General features: G+C 43.4%; 1 protein-coding gene across 7 annotated transcripts in view; it reads left to right on the forward strand.

The window, feature by feature from the left end:
* Positions 1-19788, forward strand: part of Ldlrad4 (low density lipoprotein receptor class A domain containing 4) — a 346280-nt gene that overhangs the window by 108227 nt on the left and 218265 nt on the right. For 5 of the 7 annotated variants that reach the window (XM_036204313.1, XM_036204308.1, XM_036204311.1 and 2 more), the window contains one exon: positions 17125-17595. In XM_036204313.1, coding sequence (XP_036060206.1) covers positions 17556-17595 — 40 coding nt within the window. In that variant the 5' untranslated portion in view covers positions 17125-17555. Of the gene's footprint in view, positions 1-16282; positions 16424-17124; positions 17596-19788 lie in introns of all 7 variants that reach the window. The other 2 variants (XM_036204309.1, XM_036204310.1) reach the window with 1 other exon arrangement.

Below are 19788 nucleotides of genomic sequence, written 5' to 3' on the forward strand. Positions count from 1 at the left end.
TTTTGGGTATAAGTAAGTCTCTGCATTGATTCCTAATTATTTTTACTATTTTTAATGGGGCACTTGACAGCCAGCTCTTATTCCTTTGGCATGTTCTACCTTTACTGTTTTAGTGCGTGCATGCATGCGTGTATGCATGCATGCGTGCATGCGTCTTTTAAGTAAATGCACAAATCCTTTGATTTAATTTCTTATCACAGCAGTTGCAGTACTCTGATTTCTGGGAACCTACAGGTTCAAATGGATCTCAATATTTATTCATGTCTTTAAAGAAAAGTTGATGCATGGTATTTTATATACACATATACATATCTATAGGCATATTTTTGCACCAGTAGAATGAAAATGTATATCATAGACTATGCCTGTGGATAGGGCTGTGCAAAAAGGCTTGACTATTTTTGATTGTATACTAAATAATTCCCCCCTTTGCTCAGTTAGAATGCTATGTTTTCCAGTAAGATTATGATACTCCATCCAGTAATCTATACTTTAAATCTTTGCTTGCATTTTAATTTAAGAGATTAATATACTATACCTTTTGAATATGATACAAAGTTTATTTAGTGAAACTAACTTGGTTTTGAATAATACACGGACATACTACACGATTTTCAACTATTTGATGGCTCAGGTAGAATAAGCATTACCTTTTTATTAATCTGATACCCTTAGCTAAGAAAGGGACACTTCTTTGTGCACTACTTTTTTATTCTTTAGGTTCTTTGAATTACTTACTTATAAAAATTTAACATTTGCTTTTATGTATGTGCATGTTTGTGACTGTGTTAATGCATGCCATATCTAGGTGGGTGTCAATGGAGGTCAGAAGAGGGAACTGAACCCCTGGAGCTGGAGTTACAGGCAGTTATAATTGACCCAGAGTGGGTGCTGGGAACCAAAACTGGGTTCTCTGTAAGTACTCGCTTGACCCAGCTCTCTAGCCCTGATCGATTTTTAATAATAAATCCCAGAGTTTCCCTAATTCTTGTAAAGTGATTGATTGAAAATCCCATTCTTCTTTGGAAATATATATTAATATTTACAAACATTTGTTAGATATTTCATGCATTTTTCACCTCTAGTTTGATCCTCAATTATGTAGAATTTGCTTTTATCTTTTGAGAAGTTTGAGAAATCAGATTTGGAGGAGATAAATCATGTTTATCTTATAACTGTATCTGAAATTCAATTTCTCCCTTCCCCCTTTTGTGAGATGGTCTCACTGTGTAGCCTCAGCTTGCCTGGAGCTTACTGTATAGACCAGGAGGTCCTCCAACTCATGTAGGTTCACCTGCTTCAGGCTCGCAAGTGCTGGAATCAAAGGTGGGCACTACCATGTCTGGCAATTTTTCCTTTTGTGAGCATGCCATTATGTTGGGTTTCATTATGGCGTTTTATAATGGATATCCACATGGCTTTCTCATGTGCACCCCCATAACTCTTTCTCATGTGCACCCCATTACTCTGTCTCATCTTTTCTCATCTCTGAAGTTGGTTTCTTCTACCTTCATACATAATATCTAAATTCCACATTTGGAAGAAAAGATTCTTGTTTGTGAGTCTGCACTGCTTAACACCATGATCTATACTGTCATCATTTTTCTCCAGAATGGCATCATTTCCTTTTTGAGGCTGAACTGTGTGTATATATCAACTTTTATTTTCTTATCTATTGACAGACTGATTCTGTATCTTGACTGTTGTAAATATTGCCACAAAATGGCTGTGTAGGTATTTCTGTGGTGTGTTGACTTTAAGGTAAAGTCTCAAGAGGGGTATAGATGGCTAGAACATGCAGTAATTGTATTTTTAGTGTTTTGAGACACTTTTGTACTGATTTCCATAGTGGCTATTCTAATTTACATTCTTATATGATTTAAAAAAAAATGTCCCGTTACCTTCTGATTTATCTAGTTATCTCTAGGGGGCAGCAATCAAGTAGGAGACTCTTACAGGGAGAATGATAGGCAGCAGTAGTTGAGTTCTTCATCAGCTTCTGACACCAACAGAGTCTGCTTCAGAGGCATGAGCTGATAGGCCTGGTGGAAGGGGGTGATGGGCTGCTCCTGTAGAAGTGACTACAGTCTCCACCTTTGACTTGTGGAGAAGGTGCTAGGGCCAAATGCGCTGGATTCTAGGATCTCACTCAAACACAGTTGAAAACTGAGTAGCAATCAACATCCCCTGGGAGTTGTTTGGCAACTTAACATTTCAGGCCCTGTCTCAGATCTGCTGGACTTGACTCAGGTTCGTCAAGATTCCCTCAGAATTCACAAGCATATTAAATCTTGGGAAGCTCCAGCTTAGGACATCAGTTTCCCGGGATCACCTTTGGAGCTATGAAACAGTACAGAGTTGGGGTGCCAGCTCCCAGGGGTATCAGTTCATGAGGTCAGAGGGTGATTCTGTTGTCCAGTTAGGTGTGGACCCACTGGCGTGATGGGATTCCTCTCTGATTGGCTGAAGGGATGTTGAGAAGGTAACTCACCTTCTCAGGATGTGTTAGGAAGTCACAGCTGGCTTTACTCACATAATCCAGCCAGCCTCGTTCTCTCTGAGAGTCTGTTTCATTTCTGCAGGGTCCATCGAGGCCAGCAGGCACAGCTTCTGGCATGACTGGATATTTGCAGGCAGTCTAGATACCCAACCTCCATTCTTTTCTCTTCCAGTTCCCATGGAAACAGATGGGGGAGGGTGTGGAGACTGGGCATGGTGCTATCTTTACCCCGTTTTTTGGTGATGGAAGGTCTGTTTCCATGGGAACTAGAAGGGAAAGGGATGGTAGTGCAGTAGCTAGACTGCTGTTAAATTTCAATGGTAGCCTCTGTCCTCTATAAAACCCACTTTGCCCAAGTTTACAGCTAGGCCAGGAGAGTCCTCCTATCTCTATAAATGTACCCACATTTATCTATAGGGGAGAGAGGGGGAATAAGAGGAAGCTCTGAAAATATCCTTGCCAATATTTTCTTTTCCCTCCAGGGAACCATTTTTAGGTGTTGGTATAAGTTATTTAAAAACTGTCTCTAGCTATTATTTTTTGTGTGGTTTTATTGAATATAATAACATGTTTTTATTCAAAGGAAGTGTGGAGATGAGTCATTTCAAGTAGGAGAGAGTGATTTCTCTGATGTAGGGAACCCCTTGTAGTTCGTTAGTCATTATGCATTAAATGGTGGCTGGCTCTCTAGGTTGGAATGGGAAGGAGGGCTAGGTAGGGTCTCAAGGGACATATGAGGGGCCAGATTACCAGATTAGTCACATGACCTAGATGGAGAGGTTTGGGTCAGCAAGAAGAAAAAAAGTAAACGATCAGTACTGACACATGTAAGTAACCATTTGACAATCCTAATGAAGGCAGGCCTTGGGTTTAACCTAGAGTACTTCTCATCTAATGAGAACCCCCTTTAGCACCTACCCCTTCATTCTCTTTTCATCATTTCCTCCAACAACTAACAACCCCTTACGCTTTGACGTCAGTCTTAAGCATTTACCTATTTTTTTAAAAAAATTGTTCTTCTTTCACTCATTTTCATTGCTATTTATTTTGTTTGAAAATCGACATAAACAAATTAGAGTTTTGGTGATTGCACAGGTAGTTTGATATTTGGAAAGCCCTGGGCCGGCCTCAGGAGAGGGTTGAGGTAAAAAGCAGCCACAGGTAGCTTCCCTATGAGCTATGGAAACTGTTCTTTATGAGTGTCATTTGAGAGACTGTATTTACTTATCTAAACTGCAGGAAGAAGGGAAATGGGAAGACGTGGCTGGACACTGGAATAAAGACTCCTTCCATCCACATGGCTCCTGGTCTCTCCCTTATCTGTCTCTTTATTCTGGCTACCCAGGGCTTTGGATCTTCTGGTCTCTAGCTGTAGAAGTTTGCTGAGGAGTAAGAGTTTCTTATGTGGTGACTTTTCAAATGTGGGGGGAGTTGGGGGAGAGTAAAAGCTGGATTTTGGGAGGTTAAAAAGGCAGAACCGAGGGTGGCATTGTTTTAAGTTTTCAAAGTGTGTATGTGTGGAGTGTGTGTATGTGTGTGTGTATAGTGTATGTGTAGAGAATGTGTATGTGTGTTTGTAGTGTATGTGTAGTTTATATGTGTGTGTGTGTGTGTGTGTATGTGTGTGTGACTTGTGCACAGGCACCCACAGAAGAAGCAGGTCCTCTGGAAGAGCAGCAAGTGCTCCTAACTTCTGAGCCATCTCTCCAGGCCCGAGTTTTAAATGTAGAGGAAGCTGGCACACAGACTAGGAAGGTCCACGTTGGTGTGGCTAATGTGTGATTTCAAGCTTCAGATTTGGTGGTAGTTGTCTCTTGCTTCCGGAGCTCCTGTTGGCATCTGGGAATTGTGTTACTCAGGTCCGGTTATAGATGCATTAAGGCAGACATCACTAAGTGTTGAGCATTACATGTGTGTAGCAGCCTCTTGCTGGCTTGAGCACACTTAGGAATGCAATGGCCCCTCTTAGCTGCTTATTAGAGCTTCTGTAGCTTGGTAAGGTGCAGGTGCATGACGTTGGTGCATGAGAGGCTTCTCTGACCCTTCCAGGTCCTGTGTGGAAACACAGATGCTCTTCAAGATAGACACACAGTCACAGCTCCTCCACATCCAACCTTCTAGGAAAATATGAGACCTATCAACATTTCCCTTTAGATACGTGGCGTCAGGGCATCTCATCAGATGGTTTGGTGTGACAAGGCTTCTTCTCACAGGTGTAGCATTCATTGGTGTAAGTGATGGCCAGTAAGAGTTCTTTTGTGACATCTTGGGCCAGTTGCTGCTGGTATCAGCTCTGGAGCCAACCTTAGATGGTACCATTTTTGTCATGTAGCATTTAAACATCCATTAATTGCTTATCTCTTTGGATTTCTGTTATCTGATTAAGTTGTTCCACCAGTGGAGGCTGACCTGGATTTAGAACTTGGTATGCCTCAAATGATGGCATGCAGGAGAGAGGGGGAGGAGAAGGAAGGAGGGAGAGGGAAAGTGTGTGTGTGTGTGTGTGTGTGTGTGTGAGAGAGAGAGAGAGAGAGAGAGAGAGAGAGAGAGAGAGAGAGAGAGAGAGAGAGAGAGAGATTAAGCAATGCCTCATAGGTATGGGGCACACAAATAGACACTACACATATACACCACCCCCCACACACACCTGTTGATCAAAATTTTTACATTCCATTTTTGGTTGCTTTGCTCTAACAATCCACCAATGTGCAAAGAAACACCACATTTATTGTAAGCAAGGCTGTACCTTGTAAATGGTCAGAAGTCATCTATGCTGGATAACATGGATGTATGACTGGATGCCAGATGAGCAATGGCGGTGTGAGAACTGGTTGTTCTGCTGCTATTGTGTCTCTTCACTAGGAGCCCATGTGAGGGCACTGTGGGGATGAGGGCAGCCTGGAGTTGACCCTGGTGAGTTTGGGGCAGCCTGGAGTTGTCCCTGGTGAGTTTGGGGCAGCCTAGAGTTGACCCTGGTGAGGTTGGGGCAGCCTGGAGTTGACCCTGGTGAGGATGAGGGCAGCCTGGAGTTGACCCTGGTGAGGATGAGGGCATCCTGGAGTTGACTCTGGTGAGGAGGGGGCAGTCTGGAGTTGTCCCTGGTGAGTTTGGGGCAGCCTGGAGTTGACCCTGGTGAGTTTGGGGCAGCCTGGAGTTGACCCTGGTGAGGATGGGGCAGCCTGGAGTTGACCCTGGTGAGGATGGGGCAGCCTGGAGTTGACCCTGGTGAGGATGGGGCAGCCTGGAGTTGACCCTGGTAAGGATGGGCAGTCTGGAGTTGACCCAGGTGAGTTTGGGGCAGCCTGGAGTTGACCCTGGTGAGTTTAGGGCAGCCTAGAGTTGACCCTGGTGAGTTTGGGGCAGCCTGGAGTTGACCCTGGTGAGGAGGGGGCAGCCTGGAGTTGACCCTGGTGAGGATGGGACAGCCTGGAGTTGACCCTGGTGAGTTTGGGGCAGCCTGGAGTTGACCCTGGTGAGGATGGGACAGCCTGGAGTTGACCCTGGTGAGGATGAGGGCAGTCTAGAGTTGACCCTGGTAAGGATGGGACAGCCTGTAGTTGACCCTGGTGAGGATGGGGCAGCCTGGAGTTGACCCTGGTAAGGATGGGACAGCCTGGAGTTGACTCTGGTAAGGATGGGGGCAGCCTGGAGTTGACCCTGGTGAGGAGGGGGCAGCCTGGAGTTGACCCTGGTGAGGAGGGGGCAGCCTGGAGTTGACCCTGGTGAGGAGGGGGCAGCCTGGAGTTGACCCTGGTGAGGAGAGGGCAGCCTGGACTTTGGGCTCTGGGACACTCCTTCCCAGTGTGTCGGGAGAGGTTGGTAGAATGTCTTCTTTGTATCATTCTGTTCTTGGGTACTTGGGAAAGCTTGAGAAATGCATGCGAAGGCCTTAGAAGAACTAGCACTTCACATAGACCCCGAGTTGATGAGGGAAGAGGAAGGAGAGAAGGCACGTGAGTCTACAGTGACATTCCTGACAAGGAAATCAAAACCTCACTTGGATTCTCTTTCCAGTGGTGCTTTCACATTGTGGTATTTTGGTATAAAAACATGAAAAATTGGGTATCAAGAAGCCTTTTCCTTTTAAAGGCAAAATTCTTTCTACTCTTCCACACATTTCATTCCCAATCCTTCACCCACACATCTTCCCCAATTTCATACCCTCTCCTCTGCTTTTCGCCTGTTGTTAATTTTAGCCTACATAGGCTGATTTTGAGCTTTGATTCTTGTCTATTGAGAGCTTTAAAAAAAAATCAAGAGACATCAACTGACAAGCCATGAAATGAAAATGATTTTGCATCCAGTTGGGTTACATATGGACTGGAGGTGGACATATCAGGTCATTTTCTCCAAATCCCGATTTGTAAGTCATTTGCTGAGGAAGTTCATAGTCACCGGAGGACTGTGATTCTGTAGAACTTTCTGGATATTGGTGCTTCATACTTACATTCTGTTTAAATGTATAATAATTCATAGGGCAGATGTCATCATTATTTATATTTTATAGCTGCAGTAATGGAGGCTACAAGTTGGGATGGGCATTAAGTAAGTACAAAGTCACACTCACACTTAGAATGAGAAGAACACAGGTAGTTTGACTCAGAACCTGTAATTCTCTTCTCTGGCTCAGTGTGTGTGAAGCTTTTGTGTTTTTTAAAAAAAGATTATATATATATATATATATCTATCTGCATGTATCCCTGCAGGCCAGAAGAGGGCGCCAGATCTCATTACAGATGGTTGTGAGCCACCATGTGGTTGCTGGGAATTGAACACAGGACCTCTGGAAGAACAGCCAGTTGCTCTTAACTGCTGAGCCATCTCTCCCAGCCCAAGCTTTTGTGTTTTAAATGATGAAGGGCCCAGAGCCCACCCAGGATTGCTCCAGGGTTTGCATCCTCATGGTGATTAGCCTTCTTCACTAAGGTGCCCTTGGTATTTCTACATTTGATGCCAGGTGAGGCAGTAGAGAGAACAGATGATTCAGGAGTTAGATGGGATTCAGGGCAGTCCAGCTCGGATTTATTGGGCCCCTGATATAGTCTGGTCTCCATGGTCAGTGCCAGGGATATTTAGATGATGTCCAGGAGCACCTCCCCAGACAGACGAGGCAGAAAAACACAGGTGTCTTGTGTTTAGAAGCCGGCTTTGTTTGCTCACTTTGGTCTTCCCAGCACCTAATATAATTTCTGGTCAAAGTAGTAGCCCCACAAATTGCTGATGAAATACTGTGTGCACAGAGCTTTTGTGGTGGTCAGTAGGCCAGGGATAGTTGTCTGTCTGGGCGGGCAAACTTACTGGTCCATATTCTCCTCGAGTCTTATAAAGAATGGGGCAGCTCCCCACTTTGCACTCAATGTGAACTGTTCTCTGACCTTTCATTTGCCTACCATGCCCATCTTAAGTCAATTTTATTTGAAGAAAAATTTTGTTGGGGATAAGGACTGTCCTCTAGGCTGGAGGTGGGAGCAGAGCCTTGAGCAGGATAGAAGTGACAGAGTCTCACACAGCCCCCATTTGCACCCACATCTGAGTGCTTGTGACAGATCTTTAAACGGACCTTTACCTGAGGACTTCCTCTTTGGCGAGCCCAGACCTTTCCCCTTGTCCATGTGAGCATTGTAGGCATGCCTTCATGAACAGTAGGAAGTGGAGATCATGTCCATATTCCCTGTTTCCTAGGGAGCAGGTCTGTGCTGCTGTATAATCCTTACCTTTAGCTTCCCAGGCACCTTCCTCACTGGGCCAGCTTCTTCCTTGGGTCGTCCTGTGCAGAATGGGTTGAAGTTTGGACCAGTATCTAAATCCCTGGCTCTGGTCCTGGCTTTGTATACATCAACATGCTAACTTTTGATGTATTTCCTACATTCTGTGAACCTCTGGAGTATTCTCATCCATGAAGTGAAGGGATCAGGTAGATGGCTCCATATGGCTTCCTCTGCTGCTGGATCACAAGACAATACTTAGACCTATCTATTCATAAAGAACAGTTTTATTTTTTCATTTTTTGGCAGCCCCCTACCCCCCTTATTTTAAAATTGGAGTTGAGCATCAGACCACACCTTATTTATGTTTTATCCAGCATAATGTTTGCCGTAGCTGAATTGTTTGCCCAAAGGAGGGCAAACTTAATTCTGAAGATATACTCAGTGCCTGTTGAACTACCCCAAGCTAGGATAGCTTTGAGATTGTAATACAAAAGCTACTCGCTGTGTCATACCCTCAAGTCACAGGATCCAAAGTGCCACAAATAATTCCTGGCACTCTAAGTCGGCCTCCCCAAGTTGGGAGTCACACGCTTGCTTCTTTGACTAACTCAGAGCCCCAGCACCTGTGCAGAGCCTCTGTGGTTCTATACCATGTGCATTTCATGCATGTTTGTCCATCTCCTTTGGCCAGGCATGCAGCCACAGGGGACTATTCAGGTTGGAAAGGTTCTTGAATTTCACCTCCTCAGTTTAGAAATGAGGAAATGGGAGTCTAGACAGACCGAGTGACTTGACCAAGTCTGATAAATGGGACCGGAATTCAGGAGTGGGCACTTGCTGTGTTTTTCTTAAGCAAATATCACTCCCCTCTCTCCTCCAACCTCTCTCTTCTCCCTTGTCTTTCTTGTATTTCTCCCTTCTCCTCTCCCCTCCCTTTCTTCCTCCTTCTCTTCCTTGTCCTCCTCCATCTGCCCTCTTTTCCTGTCCCTTCTCCCCCTAATCTTTAGTTGGATTGGCCTTTGCTCAAGTCTCCCCCATCTGGGGAGAGGGTCTAAGAGACTGTAGCCCAACTTGGATGTGAAATCCTCAGCTTTCTTTTTTCTCACATCTGCCTCGGTCAACATCCTTAGCCACACCAGATTTAAAGGAACCAGCATTGGGGATGGTCTGGTCCTGTCACGGTAGGATTCTCAAATAGTTTTCAGTTTGGCAACAGTGCCTCAGTTTGCCAAAGCTGAGAGCCACCTCGTCAGTTTTTGGTGTTATTTTTTTCTTTCTGGAACTTCTCTGGTGGGAGTGAGAGGTCATCAGACACGGGCCAGCCAGGCCCTGGACTCTGAGGCTGTCGGCGGCGGCCTGGAGCTTTCTGTTGCTTAGTCTAGCCGTCACCTAGGTTACTGATACTCTGCCAGTGAAACAGTCTGTCCACAGTGAAAGGAAGTAAAAATGCAACCCTGGCGTTGACTCTTTGTATGCTACACTTTTTATTTTTTTTAATGTTACTTGATTTTGAAAGAAAGGATTTACCACTTCTCTGTTGGGCTTTGGCCCCTGTGCCCACTGTACGAGCTTCCTGCTTCCTGGATTACAAGTCTGTTTCTATCATGGATTTTTTTGGGGGGGTGGTGAAAGCTAAAAGCAAAATGAAGTAAAGTTTTCATTCTTGAATGATTCCCAAGGAGGACTGTATTTCACATAAGTTTTTATGAGCAGCGAGGAAGACAGACTTATTGTACAACTAGTTCATTTTTGGGGAGTGTTTATGTTTTTAAAAATGTCCCTTCCTGTGGGGGTGTTTTTCCATTGGGTATGCTCTATTTCCGTAGTTACTGTTGCTTTGTTTTGGAGGTGCTTCAAGACGTTCAAGTTCAGTACTAAGTTATTTCCTGGTTAGTCCTTCCCATCTTTCCAGGATAAATAGAACGTCTGAGCAAGCATGAATGTGTGTGTGTGTGTGTGTGTGTGTGTGTGTTGGTAATGGGCTTTCTTTCTATAAAGGGTGTGATCTTGTATGTGTGGCTCAGGCTGAGCCTGTGACCTTTTGTACTCTGTAAGTCCCCTCCCACCTTGATTATTTTCATCAGGCTTAAGGCATTTAGATGTAGAGAGCTACACCAGGTTCAGAAGCTGGGCGGAACAGGACAAGAGACGCGTATAAGTTGTGGGTCTCCTACATGTTAGACAGTTGGGCTAGTTAGCCTCTGTCTGAAGGCAGATTTGTTTTTTTCTTTCTCTGTAGTCTTGATAAATGGGACTAGACACTGGAGTCTAAAGGACTTCAGTCAGCGGTCTCTAAAGGTCTTTACTGGAAAGGACACTGTGAATGACCACAGTAGCCCCACTGCTCAGACACCCCTCTTTTAGTCAAGAGGGTTAGAGCTGCAGACAGCATCTCCATCTGCTGTGTAGTACTTGCAAGTTCAAGGCTTGGGTCAGGTTTATAACAAATATTTGCTGAAGACTTCTCTGTGCACCCATTTACCTCGGGCGAGAAGAGTATTTCGGGCGTTGTGTTAGACCGTTGCTTTCATTCACTCAGATACTCATTTGTGTTTCTCGACTGGGCACCTATCAGGTGCAGGCAACGCTGTGTGTGCTGAGGAGGTCTGGAGAGTGGGATAGTCACTGCCTTTGTCTTCATCAAACTTACAGTGCAGTGAGAGAAGTGTGTCCTGTGATCAGGACACCTGTGTGGTGTAGACCGTGCAAAGCACTGGGAAGCCAGATGAAGGGCTGCAGGCTGTGTAGCCAGGCTCCGATCTCATCACAGGCATTTTTCTCATATACTCTGGGCTGTTTGCAAATCATCTCCAAAGGACTTTTTATACATGTCTTCAACCTCTTCTATGTATAATTTTTTTCCTGACATATATTCTGGATATTTCTCCTGGGTCTGAGGAGCATGTATTTCCTCTCATTGTGTGGGATGTCTTTCTGCTGTAGTGGCTGTCTCAGTAATGGAGAAGATGGGCTCAGTTTGAGATTAAATCCATTTGTCAATTTTGCCTTTTGTTTCCTATGCTTCTAGGGGCATATAAAACAAAATAAAACCAAACAAAAGGCCATCTTAACAGACACCAAGCATTTCATAGTTCTCCCTGCTCTACATTTGGGATTGATTTGTCTCTGGTTTCATTCTTCTGACTATGAAGGTCCAGTTTTCTCAGCACTAGTAGAGACGAGTTTTTTCTTTAATGTGTGTTTTTGGTGCCTTTGTTAAAGACCAGTTGGCTGTAACTATGGTACTTTTGGGGTCTCTCTTTTGCTGCATAAGTCAGCGTGCTATTCCATGCTGGTGCTAGACCACTTGGCAGTATGTTCAGAATTTAGGTGTATAGATGTCTCACAATCTTTTATTCACAATTGCTTTGTAGCTGAATTGAGGATCTTTTTTGTTTGTTTGTTTGTTTGTTTTTTGAGACAGGGTTTCTCTGTGTAGTTTTGTGCCTTTCCTGGAACTCGCTTGGTAGACCAGACTGACCTCGAACTCACAGAGGTCTACCTGCCTCTGCCTCCCGAGTGCTGGGATTAAAGGCGTGCACCACCACAGCCTGGCGAATTGAGGATCTTTTAAAGAGTCTATTTTGGTGTGTGTATATCATGGGTTTGTGGGTGTCCAAAGAAGTCAGAAGAGACAATTGGATACCTTGGTGTTGGGGTGACAGGCAGTTATGAGCTGGGAACTGAACTTGGGTCTCTTGGAAGAGCAGCAAGTATTCTCAATTGCTGAACCACCTCTCCAGACCTGGATTTAGGATCTCTTGTGGTTATATGGATTTAGAATAATTTTTCTTTCTTTAGAAGTAATGACATTGGTATTTTCATGGGTGTTATATTTAATCTGTAAATCATGTTAGACATGACAGTATGATCATTTCGAGAATAGTAATGCTTCTAATCCTTGAACATGGTCTGTCTTTCCAGGTTTTTTTTTTTTTTTTTTTCCCGTGTGTGTGTGTGTGTGTGTGTGTGTGTGTGTGTGTGTGTCCACTTCAATATGCTTCATCAGATTTTGCAACTTTATTTTATAGAAATTCTTACTTTCTTTGTTAAATATATTGCTTCATATGAGGTCTAAGCTCTAATGCCAGGAACGGAGGAGGGTCCTGAAGGCTGAGAATTTGAAGCACTGTAAGGAATTTCAGGCATATAAGGCATGCTTAATTCACTAGCCTGGGGGCCACTAGTTAGGTAGCTGCTGACTGTCACCCAGGCACATGGTGTCATGCATGGGCCACACACAGGCACAAATAAGCACACACACAGATTGGTACACAGGCCACATGGAAGTAGACAAACACAGGTAGAAACAAACACACAGGCAGGCTGGCAAAGCTTAGGCCTCTGGCCTCAAGGCCATAATTATACAGAACTCACACAAAAATGGCATTCTGTGAGGAATAGTTATACAACAGAGTACATCAGTGTTTACTTTCGCGGTTCCCCAGACATCTGGTGTTAGTCATTTTGTGCTGACCAGATGTCTACATCAAAGTTCCATCTTATCTAAACATAAACTGGCTCTTGCTGACTTCTGTAGGCAGAATTTTCCTGTCCCGACCACCTGCTCCCAAATAACTGACAACCACTTTCCAAATAATTGACTTGGAGACTTAATACAAATTATAAATGCTTGGTTGATAGCTCAGACTTGTTACTACCTAAATATTACATTTAAATTAACCCATGTTTCTTATCTGTGCTTTGCCATGTGATTCATGGCTTGTTACCTCATTTTCTACATGTCCTGCTTCCTTGGCAGCTGGCTGGTCTGGTGTCTTCTCTGACTCTGCTCTTCTTCCCAGCATTCTCCTAGTTTGATTGTCCTGGCTGGCTACTGACCAATCAGCTTTTTATTAAATCAATCTGAGTAACAAATCTTCACAGTGTACAAAAGGATTATTCCACAGCATTTCCCCCTTTTTGCTAATTAAAAAAGGTTTTAATTTTAACATAGTAAAATTATATACAACAAAAAAAGTTATTAAGAAAGAATTACAGTTACAATATCCAGTCCATTTGTATTTGGAAAAATTAAAGTAAATACTCTATTATCTGTCTTATCTTTGTGAGTCCAAAGTTTTATACTCAATTTATCTGTTATCATAACTAAAGAAAACTATAACTATCTAGTCTTCAACTCCAAAGACCCTAGAAGGGTGAAATGTTACCTTATGACAGGGACCTCAGACTGCCTGGACAGTCAACAGAAGTTCCTCAGCAATGTTGGGGAATCCATCTCTGGCCTACAGGCCTAGCATAACAGACAGACTTTTCTGGGAAACAGGGGATTCTGAAGGACTGTCCTACCTTGTTTTGGGAAAGTTTGGCAGTTGCCTGTTTTGCATCCTGTTGGTCCAGTTTGGACAGTATCTGTCAGCAATTGAGGCAAGGGCAGTTTCTTTGCCCACATGGATATCTTTTGCTATAAAGAAAACAAACTTCATATGGAGTTTCTTTGATGCCCATCATCTTCCTTGAAGTAGATTGGTACTGCCAGGAGCAGATGTGTCTCTGTCATAGAACGTCATAGGTTATTAAACATATTAAACCATATTCTGTAGGTATTTGAAGTGTTTGAAGACTATTTATCTATCCAAATATATGTGTGTGTGACCTTGAAAACATACCTAACATGACTGTAAGTTTGACTATTACAGATGACTATTAATCTATATTCCTTAATCATACATTACATTTTTAAATGAGCTGCATGAGCACAATACTCCAAACAAGAGTAGAAACATGCATATAGTATAACAGAAATAACTTTAAATTTGTATCAGTATACTAAAATCCATACCAATATAAAAGATTTTGAGATAAATAGTTGTTTTTTGGATTAAAGTAGATTCAGTAATCTACCTTTTTATCCTATAATTTCTATATCATATCTCCCCTTTTCCTTTAGAAAGAGATCTTTGAATCTAACTACTTTGGTTAGGTTTTGTTTTTGTTTTTTTATTATGACCAATAATAATTTATAACCAACTCCTCTAAACAAAGACAAACATCCACAATTCATTTTTTTTTTTTTTTTGAACATGGGCATAGTTTTCTAGACCACTTCCTGTTATTTGGAGCACTTGTAATCTTTGGACCTGAGAAAATTTAGGCTAATGGTTAAGTCTTGGATGAAATAGTTTGTGAACCTGGATCATTTCAGCCAGCAGCCTTGAAGCTGTTCTGGATGTTGATCACCTGGCCCATCCATTTTCATTGGTGTCTGGTCCCCTTGCTCTGAAAATACATAAAAATTTAAAGGTAGCATACATATCTGCATTAATACAAGTATAGACTGTGCATTGTACACAAGTCAGCCAAAGGTGATTTTTTTTGTTAGGTGTTTGAGCAGGTAAAATATATATCATGTGTCTTGTAGTTCTTCTAGGTTTGTTTCTTTACGTTTGTAGCCAGAATTTTCAGGGAGTCTTCCTCGATCAAACCTGATTTTCTTTAACCCAGAATGAATCCACAGCTTCTCATTTCCTGTGGAAATAAAAGCATAACCTCTCTCCCAAAGCAACACACCTATTGACTTAAATTTTGAAGTCAAGATATTTTTAAAATATAGGTTAGTTGAATCTAGCAGTTTTATAAGCCAGTGTTTCTTAGCAGCCAAAAAATGTAAAGATAATACAATAATATACAGGATCTAGATTTTCTGTGTATTTCCCATCTTTACATGGCTTGTTATATATTTTTTATTACTCTATTTTTTTTTAAAGGACTTTATCTTTTTTCTTTTCTCTCCCAAGCCTATGTATATTTTTAAACACACTGTAACCTTTTAAGAGTTTTTTTTTTGGTCTCAATCTGTTTTTACTAAGTATCTAGATTGTTTTTTGATTGCAGAGACAAATCTTAAACTGCTATGTCAGCTGCCTGCATTGCTCAGCTTAGCACATGGCGGTAGTCCATGGTGGTTGGGGGCTGCTGTCAGGAGACATTTTTCTGTACTGCAACCAGCATGAGAGTCTCTGGGAACCCACCATGCAGCTAAACTCATGGCCAGCATGAGACTCTGCAGGAACCCACCAGGCAGAGCTCATGGCATGTTGGCAGCTTTAAGGAGACACATCTCTGTACTGCAGCTGGCATGGGAGACACGAGACTAGGAAACTCTTGGCTCTGTTTCTGTGTGTCTAGAACCCCTTTTTAAGCTTTAGGTCTTATGTGGATCTACATGGGGTGATGGGTACCATTTGTAGGTGGAGATTTTTCTGTCCCGACCACCTGCTCCCAAATAACCAGCAGCTGCTTTCCAAGTAACTGACTCAAAGACTTAATATAAATTATAAATGTTCAGCCGATAGCTCAGGCTTGTTACTACCTAACTCTTACATTTAAATTAACCCATATTTCTTATCTGTGCTTTGCCCCATGGCTCATGGCTTGTTACCTCCTTTTCTACATGTCCTGCTTCCTTGGCAGCCTGGTGCCTCCTCTGACTCTGCCCTTTTTCCCATCACTCTCATAGTTTGGTTGTCCTGCCTGACTACTGGTCAATCAGCTAGCTTTTTATTAAACTAATCTGAGTGACAAAACTTCACAGTGGACAAAAGGATTAGTCTACAGCAGCCTTCTGTTCCCAACATTAGATGTTCTCTCTTCCTTCCTTCCCTTCTCTGCCTCTCTTTCTTTCCCTCTCATTCTTTCTCTTCTTCCTCCTCCTCTCCCACCTCCTCCTCTGTATAGGCATTGTTTTCTTTCTTCTTCTTTTTTATTTTTTGAGACAAAGTTTCTCTGTGTAGCCCTAGCTGAACTGAAACTTGCTTTGTAGACCAGGATAGCCTTGAACTCACAGAGATCCACCTGCCTCTGCCTCCCAAGTGATGGGATTAAAGGCGTGCACCACCACTACCCAGCTTCTTGTAGGCATTGTGAATTGGAATATTAAAAATATTATTTTTCTCAGTGAGTTTGCATTGATGTATAAAAATTGTTCGTATTTTTTCAATCTTTAGTAGAATATTTATGTTTTTTGCTTATAAAAACCCGGTTGTCTGCCAGCAAGGACAGTTTGGCTTCATTTCTGAATTGGATGCTTTCTGTTTCTTGTCTTTTTCTCCAGCTAGGACTTCTGCTGCTGTGTGGAGTGAGAGTGGTGTTGGTAGATGTGCTTGCCTTGTTCCTGGTCTTAGATGAAGACTTTTCAGCTTTTCCCATTGGAATTGGTATTAGCTACAGCCCTATGCCACCTTTCTGTGCTGAGGTGTGTTCTTTCTATACCTAATGCTGAGCACTTTTCTCCTGGGGGGATAGTGAAGTTTATCAAATGCTTTTTCTGCTTCTATGTAGGTGGTTGCTTGGATTTGTCCTCATTCTGTTGATGAAATGTGTCATGTGTTTTGATATATGTTGATTCATCTTGTATCCCTTGGGTAAGCTCCACTTGGTCATGGTCTAAGAGTCACTTTTAAAAATTACTTCTTCCAGATCTTTAGTCTCCATTCTTTGAGTACTGATGGCAGTTGACATGAACTAAAGACCACTTCTAAGAACTTGGGTTTCAACTTTGGGAAATCAATTTAAGAGTGTGTGTGAATTCTGAGTAGCCCAAGGTGTTTGGAGATTGTGGGCTTAAATCTGCTATTAGAGTGGCTTAGAAAATGGATAATGTGGTATTTGAGGGTTGAAAGTGGGGGTCCCCCTGACCCCAGTGTTCACAGAAGGGTCATGGTCATGGCTGAGTTTCTTTTTAATTCTTAGTTTTGTAGGCTTATTGATCTGCTGCTGTGTTAGTTTTGAGAGGCAAGATCTCTCGATGTAGAGTCTGGCTCTCAGAGTCTCAGTAACCTGCCTCAGCTTCCCAAGTTCTGGGATGATAAGTACATACACCAGGCTCAGCAGGTCTATTGATCTTACTGGTTACCAAGGTCCTTAAGAAAATGACTTCTTTCTTTTTAATTTCAGCAAGAACAGAAGCAAAGCACAGAGAACAGCCGATGAGAACAGCCTGAGAGCCCCTGGTGAGGCCGAGACTGCCCACTCTGTGGAAGATGCTGGCTGCAGCCAGGCCGAGAAGTCCTCCATTTTGAAGTGGGAGAACAGGTTTCAGCAGAACAGTGTCTTCATTCCTGACCTCACCATGGCTTCAACTCTCTGGCTGGACGGCTGATGTGACTGTGTGTCCCACATGCTGTTGGACTGTGTGCCATCCAGGTAGTTCCCGCTCACAGGGTGTGGGAGCACAGCCCGTGGGCATCAGATGCTCCCAGAGTTTGGACCAGCAGAGTGATGGACTTGGATAGGCTAAGATGGAAGTGACCTGAGGCCCTGCCCAGGCAGTTTCTTCACAACAGGACAAGTTAAGAATTGAAACACAGGCTTGTCTGGGGAGCAGTATGCCGGAAGCTGGTTTTCAGGCCACAAATGCGTTCACAGGTGAGAACACTCTCCACTTAATTGGGAGGCTTTGATTTTACTATTAGGTTGTGGGTAACAAAATACCAAGCAACTGTATACAACATGGAGGTGTGCTTAAACATACAAGCCAAAGGCCATGCAGAGTCAAGGGTTCAGGCTGCCATGGTAACCAACTTTGACAAAATAATAGTATACTTCCCCTTTCTCTAAATAGGGCTATATCATTTGCAGAACAATGCATTAGTTATTTTTTTTTTTTTAAGGGTTAGGAAACACTCTCCCAGGGGAAATGTATTGCTGACCAGTAACCTTTCCTTTCCCTTCTTTACTTTCCATCTTTGGGTTTATCAGACAAAGAGGCAATGTGGTGGTGGGGGCCACCATGACCCAGATAACTTTGCAGTTAAGGTCGATCTCTCTCTCTCTCTGATAAATGAGCCTGTAGAGAAACTGGAATCAAGTCAGGATTTAATGTCAGTTTTCTCCTACCAGCTACCGGTTTGTATATTTTACAAGGAACCACGTTGGCTAGTGCTAGAACTGTGGCCAGAGATGCATTGACTTTTGATTTTGAATTCTGGCTTTTTGATTGATTTAACATCTCAGGAAACCACTTCATCTTCTGCACCTGTGGCTCTTTGTTTATGGGGAACAGTATGGAATCCAGGGAAATTTTTTTTATGTAAAAGGAACCTTATGGAATCTAGGGGAAATATTTTTTATGTAAAAAAGAGTCTGTGTGTGTGTGTGTTTTACTTAAAAGGGAAGATGATAGAAACCGGGAAAGTAACTGTGTTACCATCCCTAGGAATCTTGAACTGCTGCTTTTCAAATTTTGTAATGAGAGTGGGTCAGGTTGTTGGAGTCCCTGGGCAAAGGGGTCGAGGCTCAGAATTGAGAGCTGCAGGGGTACTCACTCCTTACTGGCTGATCTCACTCCTTGACAAGATTTTCAGTTCCTTTTCATGTGTCTGTGAAGGAAGGTGCTCTAGGCTTCAGCTGTACCACTATAAGGAAGGCTAAGAACACTGGCCTGAGATGTTGAGCCATAGAGTTCTGTTATGGAGTTAGATGGCCATGCCAGGCCCTGTCTGCTTCTTATCTTCACCAAGGGAACTTGGGTTAATTTGGTCTCAGCACCCTGGCTGTCACTCGGGGGCCTGAAGTGAAGCACTTCTGTCTGGAGCTGTGATGGGGAAGGTTATCCTCAAATGATCTTGACTAAAATGATATTCAAACATACGCTCAGAAGACAGAGAACAAAACTATGCTCTCTAGAATCATCTTCAGATGTTTTGGGCTGGAATCTGCCCTCTAATCATTGCTTAACCCATGCACCTCTGGTTGTGTTTGTTTTAAACCCTGCTTACTCATGGATGTATGTCGTATACCCTTCTGTGTGGAGGGTAGTGACTTAGAAGCCTCTCTGTGAAACAGTCAGATGTCACTTAGCCTCCTTGACATCCACAAGGCCACTAAGGATGAGAGGCTTGAGAAGAGGGGCCAAGGACAGAAAAGGGGGAAGGTGTGGGACGAGACAAACCCGAGGAGGAGGAACCCGGGTTCATTACAGCAGCCCAGTCCCCAGACAGGAACATTCCCAGGGATGTTCACTCTAAGTCACTGCTCCTGAGGATGTGAACAGCTCCTGCGCTTCTCTTCTTTCTGACTCCTGAGGCTGCTTCCCTGCTCGCTTTACCATCTTAAGCCAGGACTGGTTCATTGTGGTCTCTGGGTGGCCACACCCCATCCTCACCATTCCTCTGCCTCAAGGGGAGAAGACAAAAAAAAAGATAGGCCGACATGTGGCTTCCTGTGAAGCAACAGCCAGCAGCCCCACATTCTGCTTGGAGCATCCCTGCTAGGTAACATAGGGCCCTTCGGATCTTAAAGCCCAAGTAAATGATAGGTCTTACTGTAATGACCAACTGTATCTGCTCCCTGCAGCTCCCTCCGCCCACCACACACTTGCTCAGGCCACGCTCCTGCACCTCCTCCCCGGCTGACATTTCCTTTTCTTTTCCTTTTCTCCAGAACTCTGTCTATGTCTTCGCCCTTTTATCTCTTCTCTTGTGTTAGCCTGCTTCAGTAACAATCACCAGAGCAAGAGGAGTATCAGTGGCAAACGGGTAACTATGGCGAATATGCCCGAGAGCTCAGTGTGCTGGGCACTGTGCGGCTTGCCTGTGTTTTTGTTTTTGTTTTGTTTTG

The sequence above is a fragment of the Onychomys torridus genome, chromosome 13, assembly GCF_903995425.1.
Source record: "Onychomys torridus chromosome 13, mOncTor1.1, whole genome shotgun sequence".
Classification (NCBI taxonomy): Eukaryota; Metazoa; Chordata; class Mammalia; order Rodentia; family Cricetidae; genus Onychomys; species Onychomys torridus.